At 37.0% G+C, this 20,686-nt stretch overlaps 1 protein-coding gene across 1 annotated transcript in view; it reads left to right on the plus strand.

The window, feature by feature from the left end:
- LOC134656247 (A disintegrin and metalloproteinase with thrombospondin motifs 7) overlaps positions 1-20,686 on the plus strand; it is a 123,820-nt gene that overhangs the window by 72,592 nt on the left and 30,542 nt on the right. The window contains exons 5-7 of the mRNA XM_063511753.1: positions 3,441-4,031; positions 4,270-4,437; positions 4,832-5,073. Of these exons, the coding sequence (XP_063367823.1) occupies positions 3,441-4,031; positions 4,270-4,437; positions 4,832-5,073 (1,001 nt within the window). The remainder of the gene's footprint in view (positions 1-3,440; positions 4,032-4,269; positions 4,438-4,831; positions 5,074-20,686) is intronic.

A 20,686-nucleotide genomic window follows, 5' to 3' on the forward strand; every position in this document is an offset into this window, starting at 1 on the left:
CTCAAACGCCATAGTAATAAGAACTATATTGCCATCGTAAAGCGACGTGCGGTCATGTATAGCACGTTCACTTTCTACGTTACTACTTCGTGCTCCTTTATTTTTTCTATTAGTAGTATGCTAGGTTAGTGTGTTTGCCTAAGGATTTAAGCACAGGCAACACACTAAAGTGTCCATTATAATAATGGGTCATATACACATTTTATAGCATGCTTAACTAATACGCGTCTTTCCTGTAGATATATCGCAAGTTCAGGGAATCTAAAGCTTATTTTACACCACGCACAGGCGGGATACATTTGTTCAGTATTTTAAACTCAAATAAGAAAAACGTGATATAGATGTACAGTATCCTGCAATAATATGTTACACAACGAAGGCCGCAAAAATATCTGACACGATCTTATTTGTAGAGCCATAAAAACATGTCAAATATTTTTGCGGCCTTCGAAGAATGAAATATTATTGCAGGTGACTATGCCCAAGTCGTTTTATTTACTTTTACTATATTGCAATAGCAGTTTTGAATGATTCACGGTTAGTTTCACTAGACTTAAACCGGGATATGAACCTTGATTACCGTGATTATTTTATTATATTGTATCTTATATCTATCTAATCTATCTAATCTAATACCTTTAAACGAGTAATTCTTGTATATTTATTTATTTATATCTATATATATTTCGGGGATCTCGGGAACGGCTCTAACGATTTCGATGAAATTTGCTATATGGGGTTTTTTGGGGGCGAAAAATAGATCTAGCTAGGTTTTATCTCTGGGAAAACGCGCATTTTCGAGTTTTTATATGTCTCCCAGATATTCCTACCTAATATGCGTAGGTATATGTTAGGTTAAGTTAGCATTCAATAAAAGCCTAACGAAAAATCTGGTTAGGTATTGCTACAGGCCATTTGAGTATATTTCTACTTCCTCCTCCCACCCTTCCACCCACCAGCGTCATTGTTTGACTCTGCAATAACTATAAAAAACTGTTAACAATTAAGCAATGATGCATAATAAAATATTTGCTTGAAAAACTATAGCGTCATGAAGAGGTAAAATAAATAATAACCCGAATTACGCTGGAATAATATGATACAAGAAAGGTGGAAAACCTATATTTACTTATAGAAGTTTTCTTCACAAAGTACATTGACAAGTGACAAGATACATCCTTCCCTAATTAAAGGTTTTGGGTGGCAACTTCAAAAGCGTACTGCTGATCCTGCAGCGTCGACGCGACCAATATCACTGTCAATATCTTTATCATCATCATCAATATCTTTGATAAATTGCGTTGCTATCGTTACCGGATTGCTGTAGCGATTTACGTCAAACTTCATGAAATAATGACCTTTAAATAACACCTGCACAGTCCGGGCTATCAATATCGCTGCCAACTCAGCTTGGTCAAGCTCTGGCTTCCGACTTTACTGTCGCCATCCGAATGTAACCTCAACCGCAGTTCGACGAACGAGCTCGGCCTTCCGCGCCGCAAGGCCGGCGGCGGGCCGACTAGCCGGCCATCGCGCAATTATAAATATTATTATACATAAACAACACAGGATAAGATTATACTAATGTATGCAGCGTTTAAAAGCCCACACCCAATCATTAGGTTTCGCAAATACGCACAGGGTGTTAATTTTATGGTGAATATGATTTGTGAATTTGAGAAGTGCAAATTCTTTGCGTTTATTGTAATAAGCTCGATTTATATCGAATTTTGAATTTGGGCAGGAACGTACACACCTAAAATCAATTTCTAATAATTAAAAATACTTATGATTTTTGGTGTCAAAATAATAATTAGCATAAATTATTATAGGAATAGACACGGCATATCTATTCATTCATAGAGTTGGAATTTAATATTAAATTCACGATGTGAAAAACAGCCTGTATAAATTATGTTTCTTTTAAACTCATCGGTTTTATAGTTGAATGATTATAATATTGATTTGTTTAAGAGATTAGACAAAATTATGACGTAATAAAAAGCCACCTTTAAAAAATTCAAAAGCAATGGAACCTGATTTAGACAATCGTTTTAATCGATCTAAAATATCGTGAGTCATTTAGGGTGGAATCACATCTGTCAGCATCGAGCCGCATTTTATATATGAGAAATTGCTCGTTAGTATGAAGATGCGTACGCATGCTTTCAGCTTTCCAATGCGTACGCATCTTCATACTAACGAGCGATTTCTCATATATAAAATGCGGCTAGATGCTGATAGATGTGATTTCACCCTTAGACACTATAAAATTCAGAAAGGCTACGAAGCAAACATTACCTATTTAAAAAAATATATTATATAGGAGAATTTTAGTATAAATGACGATATTTCCTCGATATTACATATCGATACAATTAAACACTGTGTAGATTAATAATAGAAAGTATTCTATTATGAACAAGATTGTTTAGGTACGCTATCTCTATTTGCAATCGTAAACTTTCTTTTACCTTACTCGTATATATTTCTAAGTTGCTCCATATCAATAACAAGTAGAAAATTTTATCATTCCACAATCACTCTGACTCCGATACAACGGCATATAAGTGCAACGAAAACTCTTGAAGATACTACATTTAGTCGCAAAGCGTCATTTGAGTTTTTAGCATAGATTACTTCTCCAGACTTCGCATTACGCAGGCTCACCGTAACAAGAATTTAAACTTGTAAAAAAGCACTGTACAACTCTGCCCAGGCGCATCTATAACCTTGAACTTGATTTTAGACTTAATTGGTAATTTTCTGTAATACTTACGTATATGTCATTAGGTGGACGCAACTAAAAGTAACAGCTAAATTAGTATTGATGCCGCAATGTGTGGTGACCGTGACTATACTTAATATGGTCCATCTAGTAGGTCCATGATCTGTGTTTCCAGTATTCGCGCAAAGCCACGACCACTTCGTTATCAATCAATTTATCTACAGTTACCGGCAAACAAGACGCGGATTTGTTGACCCACTGGTTGGCCAACCGGTTTGTTAGTTCGCACTCTCAATGGAGCCATTCAGTGTTGCTTTTCTAATGTTTGGCTTAAATTTGACGAATGGATTGATGAATGTTTAGTCATAACTATACTTGAGCATATAACGACGAATAGAAACTACATGTGACGTAAGGAAGTATGCCTGGTGGGGTATTTAGTGCGTTTGCGTACATACCTATATTTTTTTTAAGATATGAATTATTTTCTGTCTAATATCGACCGCATACACAGCCTTCAAACGAGCACGCAGCCTTCAAAGTTTGATGAGAATGGTGAGATAGTATATTTTGCGAATCATACACGAAATAAGTGGACGGATGTCGTGTGTAACCAGATTTTATTCGTTTCCGGTGACATCACATTGGTGATTTAGCATTTAGAAATAGCTCATTCATTTTATTAGCAGCTATAAATAATATTTCATTACAGGCGGGCCTGTTAAGGACAGAACATGGAGAATACTGGATCGAGCCGTCCAATCAACTGCCAAGCGACGACTCGGCGGGGAGGCCACACGTGATATTCAAACGATCAGCTGTCGACAAAGTCGAAGCTTACCACAGAAAAAAGAGAGCAGCAAACTACAGAACCAATAACAATGAACAGCATAAACGATATTACGAAAGGGAATACCAAAAGTTTCATCCTAGGAACACAAACACTAACGTTAGAAGAAACCACGACAGCAAAGAATCGGCGGACAGGCGCTCACGAGAATACGAGAGACTGAAACGATTAGAAAACGCACGGAAAAATCCTATCGCATTTAGAGCTGAGATGCAAAGAAGAAGAGAGAATAGAATCAACCAATCACTATCAAAGAGTAATTCTATAGAGACTAGCAATAGTAGATCAATGGAGATGCCTTACGTGAGAAACGGACGGAAGAAGCTGAATAGGAGACGAGGGGATGGTCAGAAGAAGCACAGGAGGCGTAGGAGGAAAGCGAAGAACTGTGCGACCAGGCAACCGCCGTACACGTGGAACATCACAAGCGCTCGAGAATATGACAGAACGAGGGTAAGGGAATCAAATGGGTTATTTAAAATAAAACTACGTTTGTAAGGACTACCGTTATTCAATCCATAATCGGAACGACAAATAACGTTCAGAAAGCTTCATGGTACTGTCCCTTCTCCAGTCTTGAGAAGAACTTATCGCCTGAGAAAGTCTTGATCATAAGAATCTGTTGGTTACTCCCGCTTCATTTCCACCATAATTTTTAAAGACTTAATTCTTATAGTGATTTTCTTTTCAGAACAATTATAGTCCTAATCAACGAGCTTCGGGTAACGCGCCGCGGCGACCTCGGTCCGTGAGCAAGCCTCAGCACGTGGAAGTATTGCTGGTCGCCGACAAGTCCATGACGGAGTTCCATCAGAACAACGAATCATTGGAGACCTACTTGCTTACCATCATGAACATGGTAAGTGTGATGGTGAATGAGTCGAAGGAAAATGTATCAAGTTAGATAATTATGAAACAAATTTTTGCTAATTCGTTGAAATAGATCAATACAGAACTAAAATTTAGGGCCTTTATCGAGTTTACAAAAGCTTGTAAATGATTGTCGACATAACGTAACAAGACCAAAGATAGTTCGAAAATCTCGCGCACAGTCATAGAGAAATAAGTAAGCTCACTAATTTTTTCTCTATAGAAATATATCCTTAGAAGGTGTTAATGTCATCTTTAGCCTTTGAGTAGCCTTTCTCCCTTGTCACTATGGGAACTTCAAAGATAATTTTCAAGCTTAATTTAAGGTAGGTACCTATGCGATTAATAATTTAAGACAATCTATTGATTAACTTTTTTAACAGGTTTCGGACCTTTATAAGGACCGCTCGATCGGCAACCTGATCCAAGTGGTGGTCGTGAAGATCGTGACTCTGCAGAACTCGCGCGACCTCCAGGTGTCGACCAACGCCGACACGACGTTGTCTCTCTTCTGCCATTGGCAGCAACAGCTGAATCCCGTCAACGACTCGCATCCTCAGCACCATGATGTAGCCATCTTGGTGACCAGGCAGGATATCTGCAGTCTTCACAACCAACCTTGCAAGTAAGTGACTTTTAGAACATAACACCTTAAACACAGATTAATAGATGCCCATGGACCCGAAGATAATATTCGGAGGCATTGTACTACATTATAAACAGGTAGAATACAAGGCGAAGTAAATATAAGATACCAGGGTGTCGATTTCGCCAAGTGTTCCTTCAATATTGTCAAGACAGAGGCGATTTAGCGACTACTTCAAACAATGTGTCCTATATTTAATGAATAATACTGACATAAGATAGTAATTTTTGAACTATTCCCCGAGATATAGGTCCCAAGCCCTGCATTAGTTCGCTAACTTCGTGATATAAAAAAAGCTAGCATTTTCTTATCAAACTTTATTCCAAAGTATCGGAAACGAGTAGGAAAATTCAAAGATCCCATAAATTTTAGTCTAAAGTTTTTTTTTTTCAACAAGCTCGCAGCGATGCAAGGTCAATGGCAGAAGGCGTCTGGTATTGAAGTAAATAGAGCTGCATGAGTAACCGATTCCGAAATAGAACACTTTCGTATGTAAACCCTCGCTAGGGTTGCTAAGTGGCCGTTTAGCACCGGTTTTCTTAATGTATTTCGAGAAACTCTCCGTACACACACTGGATATCATATGCGCTGCGAAATAAGTATAACTTTTTTCCTTCGTTCAACTGTCTACACATGTGTAAGTGTTAGTGATTTTCGTGAGAATAAAATTAAAATGGGTACTTTAAAACTACTTTTAGAAACTGCGTATTTATATTAAAATTTCGGGACTTTTATAAAGGACATCTTCACAAAGGTAGGTGCTGATCAATGCCCTGTGAATTTTAATTTTGAGATCTTATCGACATTTCGGCACTCCGAAAGAGGGTACTCTTTCGGAGTGCCGAAATATCGGGAACTACTGACAATACACGTAAATAACCTAGTTACCTTGAAAAAGATTGGTGCTTTCTAAAAAGTAGAGAAAAATCTAAAGTTGAAATTTATATACTTACGTGTGTGAACTTGTGAAGGTACCTAGTTTTGCCACGCGTTTGTGCAAAAATATTGATAACCTTATCTCAATACGATTTATTTTATTTAATGTCTCTTGTTTTTAAAAGTAGCAAACGTTACTGAAAATTCCTGGACTGGCCACTTAGAAAAAATAAGTTTTCTCATATATCAGAATCCAGAAACTTTCAGTATGACCCACGTAGCTGAATTTTCGCATTCGGTTTCGATATCGCTTCGAGTCGAAATAGGCTATTTTGGGATCGTTCTTCGCCTATACCGCGCCTTTATTGCGTAACATAGATACAGTGACTCAGTCTAAGATCAATTTTAAGTATGTATGCAAATTTTGTGAATAAAAAATACCTAAATACTTAAGTAGGGATATTAGGGAGCAGGTTGAGACCCAAGCAAGACAAAGATTCCAAAATTTGCTGCCGAGCTAAACACAAAGTTATTTACCACATAAACGCTAGAAAAACACACATTACTTTAGTCCAAAACTCCAAATTGTTATAAGAATTTATTTTCCTCAAATGACTTCACACTCTAGAAGATCATAATATTCTACTTTGCAAGTTTGGACACATCAGGAAAAAGAGTGTGGTGAAAATAAATATTCAATGGAGATCGTTACAATGTGGTACAATGTCGATGCATTATCAGACACGGCGGAGCCGCATATTAATGTAATTATGTCTGAACCGAACGTGTGTGTGGGTTGCTAAGTGTACAGTGAAGTGCCGGCAAAAAACAGTTTAAGTGTTTAATGAAAATCAGATCAACAGCTCATTAAATATCAAAAAGGGATTTCGCCATAGCAGCCGCGCTGGTTCAGTAACGTAAACGAATAGCAGTGTAGTTTCGCCGTTGCATTTTGACGTTTATTACGAGCGTTTATTTAGTTTAGAGGCCTGCGATTCCGAGTAAGTCGAAATTCAAGAATAGCTGAACAGTTTAGTACCGGGTCATAGGATTGTCGTAAAACGGGGGTTTGAGAGTGTAATATTAGTAGCGGTAAATAATAATTACATTTAACAAGTTTCGTGTAAACTTATGCTTTTAGTAAAGTTTAAGGTTTAAGATAAAACTCATTCATGTTTCACTTTAGCCACTTACATTCCCACACGTGTCTAACTTTAATTCTAAATGTTTTGGAACTTTCAGACCTTGTATTGTAAATATATACATTGTTGTACCTACCATATACCTACTCCGCTGCAGGCGAGCAGTGGGCGGCACGCAGCCCACAATTGTTTTAATACAAGCTGTAAAAATTTGTATGGAATTTTTAGCACCGACATGTTAAAAAGTAAATTTATTTACTTATGTGTGATGTGTAAATGGGCATTACGACACACAAATTAAGACAATGGTTTATGCTTTTTTGCTTTCGAAACGGTTATTTAATCGGGCCCGACAAATTGCTGTTTACGCAATTATCGAATTTTCGCCAAGTCCCTGATCGCTAACGGCTTCACTGTTTTTAACACAATTTAAAAAAGGTGTATGTTTGAAGAAAGCTAAATGCCTCATGAGTTCTTTTTTACCGAAAAAAAAACCGGAATGAAGTTTTGCAACGACGTAATCCAAACAAATATCGTCCTTACTAGCTCTGCAAAAAGAATGAAATTGTAATGATTGTTTTTTGGTATTGACTTCAAAGAGCCGACAAAGATGGGTGCGCCGCGCCTGCTTTCATTAATACTCAACAAGAAGAGCCTACCAATTCAGGCACTAAAATGCAATAAGCCAAAAATAAAATTCATTTCAATTTGAATTTTACTGCGTTAAAATTGAGTTTAAAATTATTGTGGTACCTTTTATTCTTACGCTTTATTTTTGTGTGTATGATGTAAAGTAAACTAAAACATACCAATTTAAATTAACATAACCAGTACAAGATTACCCAAGAAACAAGGACATTATTTGCCTGATGATTAGCGCTTCGCTATAGAAATCTTTAATTAAATATTGGAGGTTCGCATAAATTTCGCTTATTAAACTGCTGATGAAGGATTGTATTTAACGGACGACCTACTTAATAACAACTCAAGCTCTTGGCGCATTACAATTTCAATAATCTTTAATAGAAAAAAACCGACTTCTCTAACTACTAACCTAACCCACTTAACGGCGCTTATACTTTATTTGATAATATGTATACATTTTATGGTAATCATAGTAATTTATTTAGTTTAGGTATCATAGTGAGTTTTCCGGGTCAAGGTCCGGGTTGCGGTCCGAGTCCGGGTCCGGGTCCGAGTCCGGAGTCCGAATCCGGAGTCCGGGCCCCAGTCAAAATCGAAAAGCAAAAGTCACAAAACGTGTACTGCGTCGTTAAAGAGTTCTGTTCTGATCATCATCAGCAGTTTCACTTCATCAAATGCGACAGTTTTACATGTATATGCTTTATTCTGATGAAAATACAAACAATTCTATACGTATGGCTTTAAAATTTGAGGATTCCCCTCGATTCCTCGTGGATCCCATGTTCTGAACTTGAGATTGACATAAATGTGCCTAAAAACATAACTTGCTTAACAAACATAACGAAAAGGACAAATCGCCAAACGCGAGCTAAGCGTCGTTGAAGAGTTCCTTTCTGATCATCATCAGCAATACTACTTCATCAAATGTCACTTTTTTTAATGTAAATGCTTCATTTGTTGATAAAAGCACGAAAATCACTATATGTATGCCTTTAATATTTGAGGAGTTCCCTCGATTCCTCATGGATCCCATCATCAGAACTGGGTTTTGACAAAAACGGGACCAATCTGAATGCATATATATTATGTACATACAATCAAAAAAAGAATTTTCAAAATCGGTCCAGTAATGACGGATATATGGAGTAACAAACATTAAAAAAAAAAACAAAAAAAAAAACATAACTTGATTTTATAATGTTTTTTCGGAGCTTTAGGTACGTTTACCGATTTTGGTACAAAAAGACTAGAGCGGTAAGACACCTTAAGTCAGCTTCAATAGTCGTGGAGATGAAACTACACGTCAAAAATATATATCTAATAACTAATAACTTTAGTAAAAGTGAATGAAGCCTCTAAATATAACACAGGTTTTAAAGTGACAGATACTTTTGACATTTGATGTGTAGAATATAAATACGACTACTGTTCTGTGAAACGTAAACTCAAATCATTCATGTTCAACCAGTGTGTACGTACAAAGTACAAGCTTATTTTTGCATTGGCTTGCATCACGGTTGCCGGGCGAGATATTTATTTAATTTAACTAAATCTTTCTCTCGCCCGTCGGTTTACCGGAACATATTTGTTTTAACAAAGTATTTGAGCCGGTAACCCAGTAACTCTCGTCTGACGCTGAGCAGAAGCTAGCTTATGTAATTTGCCAAAATGTGTTTATATTACAACAGTGCTGTGATAGTGTTATTAATTATTATATTTATTATGGTAACTAAACTTTTATTATAGTTGGGTATTTACGTACTTACAGCGCTTTATCATTCTTAATGATATAAATTGATATGTAAAATAGACCCTTATTAATTTCCTTTCGTCATGTTTCATTTTAATCTAACTTAACCGTTACGTATGAAATTTGAGATTTGTTTCAAGAATCATAAATGTACATTTTGTATGTTGGAATAAATAATGAAATTTAAATATTAGGAATGCTTTTTTAGTTATAAATATAACGAGGTACTTAAAAACACAAACTAATTTAATTTTGTTATAATATAATATTATAACAAAATTATTATTATATTGCACATACGTTATGTATGATTGGCGATCAAGGTACCTATTGAATTGGCTAACATTTAGAAAATAAACGTAACAACTTATGCTGTATCTACACTGTGATGCATTATGAGTTAGTCATAGAGATGTGAAAGTTACGGAATATTTCCTAACAGTTAGAAATGTAACTCGGAAACGTTTGGTAAATTTCGCGGAAATTTATATTATTTAAATGGAAAGTTTCGATCTCCATACCAGGGATGTTGCGGATGCCGATTTTTTGACATCCGCGAATGCGGATGCGGATTTTTAAAGGCTCACATCCGCGGATGCGGATGCGGATGCGGATGCGGATGCGGATGTCAAGATAGATACATAAAAAACGTCAAATATTACATTTTAGTAATTTTTATTTCAAATAACCGGCCCAGTGCGAGTCGGACTCGCGTTCCAAAGGTTCCGTACATTAAGTCCCACTCACGCTTGACTGCTCATTTCTAATAGGTTTTTTTGGCTAATGACTAAATTACCTAGCAGTCTAGCACTTACGCCGATGCTAAGACGTTCCTGTACCGACCTGTTCCACATCCGCATCCGCATTATGCGGATTTATGCGATACGATACGATTTTATGCGGATGCGGATGCAGATGCGGATGTTGAAAATAATGCGGAAGTTCCGCGGTTGCGGATGCGGATGCGGATATTCGCAACATCCCTGCTCCATACAAAAATATCACATGATTCCGAGATTCTCCCTTGTACAAATTTCGACACATCAGTAGTTAGTCAGTTACCATGTATGGGTATTGGGTAAGTGTTAACTAAAACCAAAACAAATGTCTATGAATGACACAGCCGTCGACATAAGGGTCACACTCGTAATAAATATTAACTCAATGTTAATTAGGTACAATATTTTGACACACCGATCACGTATCGTTTCAAAAAAGCCGCGCTTAATAAGAAACCTCGTCGTGCAATAAACGGTACATACAACTACCCTAAGAAGAAAGGACCTATCTTATTTGGTCGGCAATGTAGTTATGACATTATTTTCCGATACAGAAGCCAAATGTTGTCAGAAGCCGCATTCAACTCTATTTTTCCACAACTCTTGAAATCATAAATCGTATAACAAAACTTCCGTGAGACACAGACATATTAAAAGTATTAAAACGGGCCACTCAAGTATTTTAGTCAAGAATTTCCCAACATATTTCACTCCATAACATACCGAGTAGCATCATCGGGAGCACGCGGAGCCGGCAGACCTACGCAGACCCCCGCAGCTCCCGATGACGCTGACGTGTGACTGAGTGACCAGTTTTAATAGATTAGATTAGATTAGATGAAATTATATACTTTATGTGCTGTAATCCAGTAACTAAACCTTGTTTTTGCGTTCCTCTAAATTTGTCCATGAGTATAAGTATATTTAATACATAAACCGTGCGACATTTTGATCTCATGATTTTAGCTGTTATGTTCACTTTATCACTCTGTAATTTTCTTGCCTGTTGCCACAGAAATGACCATAAGGTTGCCAGGTCAGGATTTGTGAATAAAAGTTTCGAATACTGCTGCAAAAGTCGGCAATCAAAGACAATGAGGATAACGGTGTAAGGTCTGCAGGCGGTAGCCCTACTCTCCCACTCAAACCAAAAAGGTATTAAGTTAATAAGGACTTCGTAGCTCTTTAAAGCCTTTTCTTTCAAATAACATCGCAAGCCTACCAAACATTCTTTGCACGCTGCCGTACCCTTATTGTTTTACTAATAAGGTTTCAATTTCCTTGATTCGTGTACGAATTACGTTGGCGCATTATGCATCGAACCGCATAAAAAAGCAATCATCAATATGTAAACATGTATCCATATTGATGATTACAGTTAAACTTTTGTAAGATGCTGAGATAACAGAATACGCTTGCATTTCACATATTTTGGTAAATGTGAGAATATTAAAGAATGCACAAAGATGTATCGTTAATTAAAATATTTATAAGAAACCTAAATATGTATTGAAATAGTTAGGTACCTACCTAAAATAAACGGAGATGTTATAAATTATATACTTATATATATTGTATTAATAGTTTAATTCATTTAAAATAGGATTCATTTTGATTTTGATTTTAAATCTTATTAGATAGGTACTTAGTTATATAATTAATGTAGGTATTAGGTATTGATTGATGAACATTACATAATAAAAATCATTACAATCTAAATGAATTTTGAAAATCACGTGCCACTTTTTGTTCAACTTCTTTTAACATTGGCATAATTTGATTCTCCATCAAATTACATGTCATGATTTGATTTGACATACCATTAGCTAATGCTATAATTAAACAACGGAGGCACTTTTATTTATTTGTATGAGCAATGAAGAGTTTCAGATCTCAGATCTACCGTATAGCTGATAGCCTTTATAGCTCCATATGTATAAGGCCCAGTTCATAACTATCAAAATCAAAATCAATCGTTACCCCGACTATAAGCCGCGTCGCCGCCAGGCCGTCTCGCGGCTTATCGTTATGCAACGTGCAGGTTCGATACCGATGCCATATCAATGTCACTTTTGTACCTTATTTTTAGTGGTGCGTAATACAATTGATAAATGATAAACAGCGTAATCTGAGACATATTCAGAATCAACATGACATGAGGGATTGATTTTGACATACTGCCGTATTCGAACTTCAAGGTATTCACAAGAGACGACACGTACTAGATCCATTCTGGATACGTTATAGTTTAGATTTCAACTAGTTCTCTTTTGCAGCGCAATTCGGGCAACCAATGTCACTTTTACGATAGATCGTGTTAGATATCTATTAGATGTGAATTAGATCTTTAAGTAATATCTTGTGGAAATCGTTCAAGAGTATCTCCAGAATCGCTGAAATGTCAAATTTGACAGGTTATATCTTAAACATATCGTTATCGTAGGGTCTCTATTGTTTCCCAAATAGTTTTAAGCCATAATGTATTGTTTGCCCGAATTTTCGTTAGTCATAATTCATTTGGTTCAGAAACGCGTCACTTTTCAGGATTGCCATAAAACAAACCTAACCTAACCTAACCTATCTATAGGATAACCTAACGAAAATCCTGAAATGTTAACGGTTTCAGTTTTATGACTAATGATAATATGACAAACAATACATTATGACTTAAAACTTTATGGGAAACAACGGGACCCCCGTTATCGTATCTTGGCGATGTCTAAAAGATATCTAATAGATGTCTATTACAAAATCCGAATCGGGCCCCTATTAATTATTATAGTTATTTCTTTACGAATTATCCTTAGATGTAAAATGAGAAATTAAAAATAATAATAGTACAAACGTCCTTGCTACTGATTTCTTGTCAGATATTTGCAACACTTGTTATCGCAGTAGTGATGTTTTAAAGATATGTACTAATAGATAATGTAAATCAGATATGTACACATTGATACGTGTAAGTCCAGGGTTGGGCAGTATTTCAATTACATGTATTTGAAATACGTATTTGAAATACAAATTAGTATTTTGTATTTGTATTTCAAATACTACCTCAAAAGTATTTTGTATTTGGTATTTCAAATACTGCACTCACATGTATTTAGTATTTTGTATTTCAAATACTTCAAGCTTCAAAATACATTTCTATAAATACATTTTATTAAATTCTATAATCCTAAAATGTCTAATCTCTCGCACAAGCTGTGAGCCGACCGCGAACCTCCGATCCAGCCGAGATACAATTTTCATTGGCTGGATACTGGATCTATATTAGGTCAACTTCTGCGGGGAACTTTTCGTTTAAATTTAGGGGATAGGGTCATTGCAGTAGTTTCCGTCCATGCACTAGTTTTCGACGACTTGACGGATTATCAAATATATATTTCATTTTTAATTTACTACTTTTTGCGAAATCTTCATCTTCCTCGCGTTGTCCCGGCATTTTGCCACGGCTCATGGGAGCCTGGGGTCCGCTTGGAAACTAATCCCAGTAATTGGCGTTGGCACTAGTTTTTACGATAGCGACTGCCATCTGACCTTCCAACCCAGAGGGTAAACTAGGGCCGTAATTGGAATTAGTCCGGTTTCCTCACGATGTTTTCCTTCACCGAAAAGCGACTGGTAAATATCAAATGATATTTCGTACATAGTTCCGAAAAACTCATTGGTTCGAGCCGGGGTTCGAACTCGCGACCTCCGGATTGCAAGTCGCACGCTCTTACCGCTAGGCCACCAGCGCTTCCTTTTTGCGAAATATCATTGTTATATGAAGACGGATATATTGCTTAGACGCCTTAGACATAAGGATTGAAATCAGTCCAAATTTGTGCAGGAATGTAGGTATATATTCAAATTTCGTCAAGTGGACGTAAACTAGAGCTGGACGAAAACTAGCGCAATGACCCTATAAGTTTATATGAAAGGATATTCGTTAACGTTAAAACTAAATGCTAAACAAAAAAATAAATAAAGGTATATTTTGTAATTGAAATACATTATTTTAAACACTGTAATTTGTATTTTGTATTTCAAATACCCGTCACCAAAGTAGTTTGTATTTTGTATTTCAAATACTTTTAAAAATGTATTTTGTAATTTGTATTTCAAATACGTGGAAGCCAGTATTTTGCCCAACCCTGCGTGTAACCAATGGTACATTATCAAGGTTAGGTTAACATGCGAAATATTTGTGTAGGTATGTGTAAAATACGGGGTCCCTTTGTTTCCCATAAAGTTTTAAGTCATAATGTATTGTTTGTCATATTATCATTAGTCATAAAACTGAAACCATTACTCAAGCTCAAGCATTGCTCAAGGGTTAACTGGAAGAGATCCCTGAAAGGGATAAGTTCGCCTTTGTACTAATGATGTGTGTTCTTTCATGTTTTATGTTTCTCTTTGTACAATAAAGTATTTTACTACTACTACTACTACCATTAAGTTTTCAGGATTTTCGTAAGATTAGTAGAGATAGGTAGATAGGATAGATAGGTTAGGTTAGGTTAGATTTATTTTATGGCAATCCTGAAAAGCGACGTGTTTCTGAACCAAATTTTTTTTTTTTTTTTAAATGGGCTTACTCATGGCCACAGACTAGCCGAGGCGAAGACGTGGCCTACGATGGAGCGAGTCTGCCCAGAAGGTGCCTGTTCACCCTTGATTTGAAGGTTGCCGGGTTATATGAGCTCGGAAATATAGACGCCGGCAAGGAATTCCATTCCTTGGCAGTGCGCATAAGGAAAGAGGAAGCAAAGCGCTTCGTGCGGATTCGTGGAATATCTACCAAGTAAGGATGGAAACCGAATGAATGAATGAATCAAATGAATTATGATTAACGAAAATGCGGGCAAACAATACATTATGACTTAAAACTTTTTGGGAAACAATAGAGACCCGTATAATACATATAATAGTGTGTATATATGTGTAGGGGGTCCATATTGGGTCGCATAATAATTGATTGTCATAATGTAATCTTCTCTCTTCTTCAACCTAGCGTTTTCCCGGCCTAGCGCCAGGGTCCGCTTTCCTGCTTAGTCTTCTCCACTTTGCCCGGTCTTCGGCATCCTCATGTGTGAGATTGTTCTCTTGCATGTCCGCTGTCACGACGTCCAGCCAGCGCTTCTTAGGCCTACCGCGGCCGCGTGATCTAGGGCCTTGGACAGTGAGATTCAGGCATCTATTTCCGACGTAGTCTACCGGGCTGTATATCGCCATACCATCGGAGGCGACTTTCCTGCAGCTTATCCGCTACGTCACGGATTCCGAGGCTGCCACGGATGTGTTCGTTACGTATGCGATCTAGTCGCGTAACGCCACACATCCATCGCAACATCTTCATCTCCGTGACGTGAAGCTGCTGGACATGCCTTCCGAGGACAGGCCAGGTCTCGCTACCATATAGAAGGACTGGTCGGATGATGCTCTTGTACACAAGGCCCTTTAGCTTCACCGGTATCCTGGGGTCGCAGAGGACACCGGTTACTTCTCGCCATTTTGCCCATGCAGCGCTAATTCGGGCTTGGACGTCGTGATCGATTTCACCCGATTCGTGCAGCACGGACCCAAGGTATTTGGTAATTGTCATAATGTAATGTTACGCATAAAACTCATTTCGCATAATTGTTATTGTGCTGAAACTATTAACATTTCTGAAAAATTATAAAAGAAACCTAACCTACCCTGTTCTACACAACCTATGCAAAATATTTTCGAAAATACTTTCTGTTTCAGCTGGAGAAAAATTATACGAAAAGAGTTTTATGCGTAACATTACATTATGACAATCAATTATTAAGCGACGAGATAGGACCCCATGTGTAGGCCTTAACTACTTAATCTCACGATTAGCCCAATGCTAAGCTTAGCTCTGTTGCAGTATTTTTTCGCTTTTATCTCTCTTAGTATCTCGGAAAATCGCAAGTTCTGTAATATATTCACGCAATTTCCCATGTCAAATCGGCAACATTCTAAATAAGCTTAATAAATTCATGGGCCTACCGCACTTGCTCTCTCTCAACTAAATCCAGTATTTATGTTTTGCATACAATTTGTAATCGATCGAAACTTATAAATATTTATAGGGCGTTTTTAACGGTTTATGTTGGCAGCTTTCTCCCGTTTGAACTCGCCGCTCCCGCAAAGCTTGGAGCTCTTTACAATAAGCTTTTTACGCTTAAAATATACCACCCACAAACTTACTTAGCATTCGACTATGTCTTTAAATGCAAGTGCAGAGATTTAAGTCAGTGAGGTCGTCTTAAGCAGTGTATTGATTGATTTATGAGTAGATATAAACTGCAAGTCAATGTGCCGCGTCCGATCATAAGGTAGCCAGATGATAAACCTGTATATAATGAAAAAATAACAGAATTATAAGGCTATTGTGGTATGTTAACATTAAGACAGGCATCTCCCATATTTATTTATTTAAACTTTATTGCACAAAACACAAAAATAATGTACAAATGGTGGACTTAATGCCTAATGGCATTCTCTACCATCAACCATCGGGCCAGTCAGAGACATGTAAAAATGGTGCAAGGAGAAAAAAGGAATTTACTTATTAGAACTGTCTTCTTGTCTTCATATTTGTGGTATTAAATAAATAAAATAAAATAAAATAATACTAGCTAGACGGTTGTCAACTGTCAGACAAGTATTGTGTCATTTGTGCCCCATACCTGCTACAATCATACACGAAGCGGATCAGAATAGCTAGGGATATATTATTATCAACAGATGTCTGGTTGGACAAATCTGTAAATGTATGGCGGGAATTAGGCCTGTATCTCCGCCAGACGTATCTGTAAAAAAAACAACGGGTTGCACTCAGGGAGTGCCGGCAGAAGTGAAAACTCAATGACTATTGCAAAATGCACTATGTATAATTGAGGTTAACGCCATCTAGCGTTAGCGTTAATTACTTGAAACCCCTAAGCACACCAGTCTAGTTATATTAATACCAGTTAGAGCGAAAGTCACTAGATGGCATTTAAATCAATAAAGATAAACTCAATGACATTACATGTAACAGTTTTTCGATCAGGTCACGTGTCCGTCTTACGGTCACGTGATCGTCTTACGCTGTCTCGAGTTTAACATTTTTTCCCCACCTCAAAATGTGCACAGCGCCGCTAAAGAAGTTTTCACTTCAAAAATCTTAAAAAGTTAATATTTTTCCATTCCTTCCCTTATGTACACGCTTTAAAAAAAATACCTATCCTATCTGTACTCCAGCCACGTATACTCAATACTCATATTCTCCGCTTTATTTTCCAATATCCGAATGAACGGGCAAATAATTTATTGGACATGTAATTAATTTAATTCGCGCCTAATAGCGGCTTGCGCTCACTTCGATTAATTCGCGTAATAAATCAAAGTTCACGCTTCACCGCTTTTGAAGGGCCACACGTGAGCTCGTAACAAAAGAGCTGGGGGCCTACCGCGAATCACGTTAAACGTGTTCCTTCCCTGTTACACTTACGTACGAATATACAAGTGCGACAGGGAGGCAACACGTCGAACGTGGTTTGCGGTAGGCCCTCAGAGCCCTGCCCTGCCTTGAGATAAAAATGTCGTATGTGCTTTGAAAAACTATAATACCTAGTACCTGTCAGTTCCAGGTGTGAGTACCTAGTATCTTGCACCCTTACACAAATTGACTAAGGCCCACAGGAGGCTTGTGTTGTGGGTACCCAGACTACAATATACCTATACCCATATAATACATTTGATTTGATTTTTCCAAAGCTTTAAGAATAACAGTAGGTAAAATTAAGAATTTTCTATTTATTTCCAATTTTCCACTTGATAATATGATAACACGTGAAGGGGTAAGACGGATAAAGAAGTGATCTTTCCTTATTAGGGTTTCTATTTTTAAGGTACGAAACCCTTTATCTAATCTAATACCTTTAAACGAGCAATTCTTGCATATTTATATATGTATATATATTTCGGGGATCTCGGGAACGGCTCTAACGATTTCGATGAAATTTGCTACATTGGGGTTTTAGGGGGCGAAAAAACGATCTAGCTAGGTTTTATCTGTGGGAAAACGCGCATTTTTGATTTTTTATATGTTTTCCGAGCAAAGCGCGGTCTCCCAGATATTATACATACTATATACATATGCAACAAAAAACTAATAAGTTATGGATACGAGCTTTCCGCCTCCTTTGTAATCATTCAGATAATTTTCTTTTTTCTTTCGCCAGGCGGGCATAGTTTAAAATAAACCGGACGAAGAATTCCGCCGTGAACTTACCATTTTATGATGATGCGCACGTTCAACTTATTGCCGTTTCAGATTTATGTTTTGGCGTGCTATCAATTTTTTATAATTCGCGAAAGTGCTCTATAGGTCGTTTTTATCAGGAATATACACAGGTTGTTTCCGACTGCTAGTATAACACCCCTGGAGTAGCAAGTTTCATTTCCAAAATGAAAGTTATATTTCCTGTGATACTGCCTGTGATAATTTCCTGAAATTCCCGAGAAGTTTTCGAACTTTTTGGAATGTTTCCGGAACTAACCACATCTGTAGCCATGATCTTAACATTCTCATAGTTTAGTACCTATTCATTGCAATTCAATATAACATCGATTTAAACTTTAAATTTCAACTAAACCGCACTCAGAACGTACATAAATCGCGTCTTTACGCGTTCAATTCAATATTATTCGAATTAAACCTGACATCTGACATAAACCTCCTTTTTGCACTTTACCCAGCGTCGGGCGTAATGGCACCCGTTGATGTCTTTTCTAAGAACTGTTCACGTTCCTTTTGCTCACCGAGTCGGAGTCTCGGCAAAACCAATGCAAACAGGCCCCAATATGCAGGCCAGCCTTAACCTTACAACACCAACAACAACCTTATCTCGAGGTCAATTTACAATGGTTGGCCTGAGAACTTTTCTCGCCCTCACTCTTGTACCCAATCAGAATACATCACATGTAATTGATGTCGCATTTGCGACATATATGTATGGAACCGCTATACATAATTATATAGGTACTTAAAGGGAAAGTGAATGTGGAGTGTAGGGTAAAACATCCATTGATTGGCACCCAAATAATGTGCACATTATGTTTACGATTGTCACAGTGTTTACTGCTTCCAATTTTACCATACATAGTACTACTATTTTTGTAAATGTCATGTTACAACTTGGAAAGGAGTACTTTAGCGCAGCTAGTGTTGGGTATATCTGTCATGGGCCTAAAGTGATTTCAAAATTAGTAATAAAACTTTTTTTTGCGGTGCACTAAATTTGTCCATATAAGTGTATTATATCTCTGATGCCAAATTTTTTAAGTCACTCTTTCTATTTTATTCATTTACATTTCTCGCCACGTTTTACTCGTATACCCCCCCCCCCCCTATAATCAGCCTATATGCGAGATGGTAACCAGACTTGACAGGCTTTAATTAATTAACGATTTTAACACTTATACGATAAGTGTCAAGCACAAATATTTATACGTGTTTTCAATTACGGCGTAATTGAAAACACGTTGGTACCTACGCGGAAATATTAAAAAATATATTTCTATAGAAGTTATTTACATTTTTACGCGCTAACAGTGAGATTTATGGTGTATTCTCAATACCGTCGTAACACGGGAACTGTTTATTTTGATTTACTATGCGTTTCATTTACGTATTTATAAATTTGCGCAAGAAACCCTTTTAACTGGGCCGTAAATATAAAGCTTAAGGAGAGGGCTTTAACTCACTCGCCTTTAATAAAAATAAGTAGGTAAAAACAACAAAAGGGATAGTCCTATTTTTAACCGACTTCCAAATCTCAAAAGAAAGAGGTTATCAATTCGGTTCTATGCTTTACTACTCCATACTCCATATCTCCGTCATTTCTGGACCGATTTTGAAAATTCTTTTTTTGATTGTATGTAAGGGAAATCGGCTAATCTCGAAAATCATTGTAAAATCACTCATATTCCGTTGTAGTAAGAGTCAGCTTTCGGAATTATCCGCCACTATTCGTTCATTCGGACATACCATATCAATACAGATTGGTCCCGTTTTCACAGTTTTCACAGAATGTTCTAAAGCTCTATTCGCAACGCGGTACATTATACTAAAAAGTCTCACCTTAAGACCTCATACTGGGCTAGCACTGCATCTTGCTGTCATATTATTCATATTAATATTATTTCTCGATTATTTACGATAAGTTTCACGAACTAAGTATCGTCGGCGAACTCCGTTCAAGGAATCTGTTAGTTTCTATTAGACAAAGTTGAATTCATGAACTAGCTCATGTTTATTAACGAAGTCTTTGCACGAGATAATTACAGATAATAGATAGGAGAGTAGTTTAGCGTGCGTGATAAGAAGTCGTTCCCTCAGTTTGATAACACCAAAA

Source organism: Cydia amplana, chromosome 18 (genome assembly GCF_948474715.1).
Source record: "Cydia amplana chromosome 18, ilCydAmpl1.1, whole genome shotgun sequence".
Taxonomy (NCBI): Eukaryota; Metazoa; Arthropoda; class Insecta; order Lepidoptera; family Tortricidae; genus Cydia; species Cydia amplana.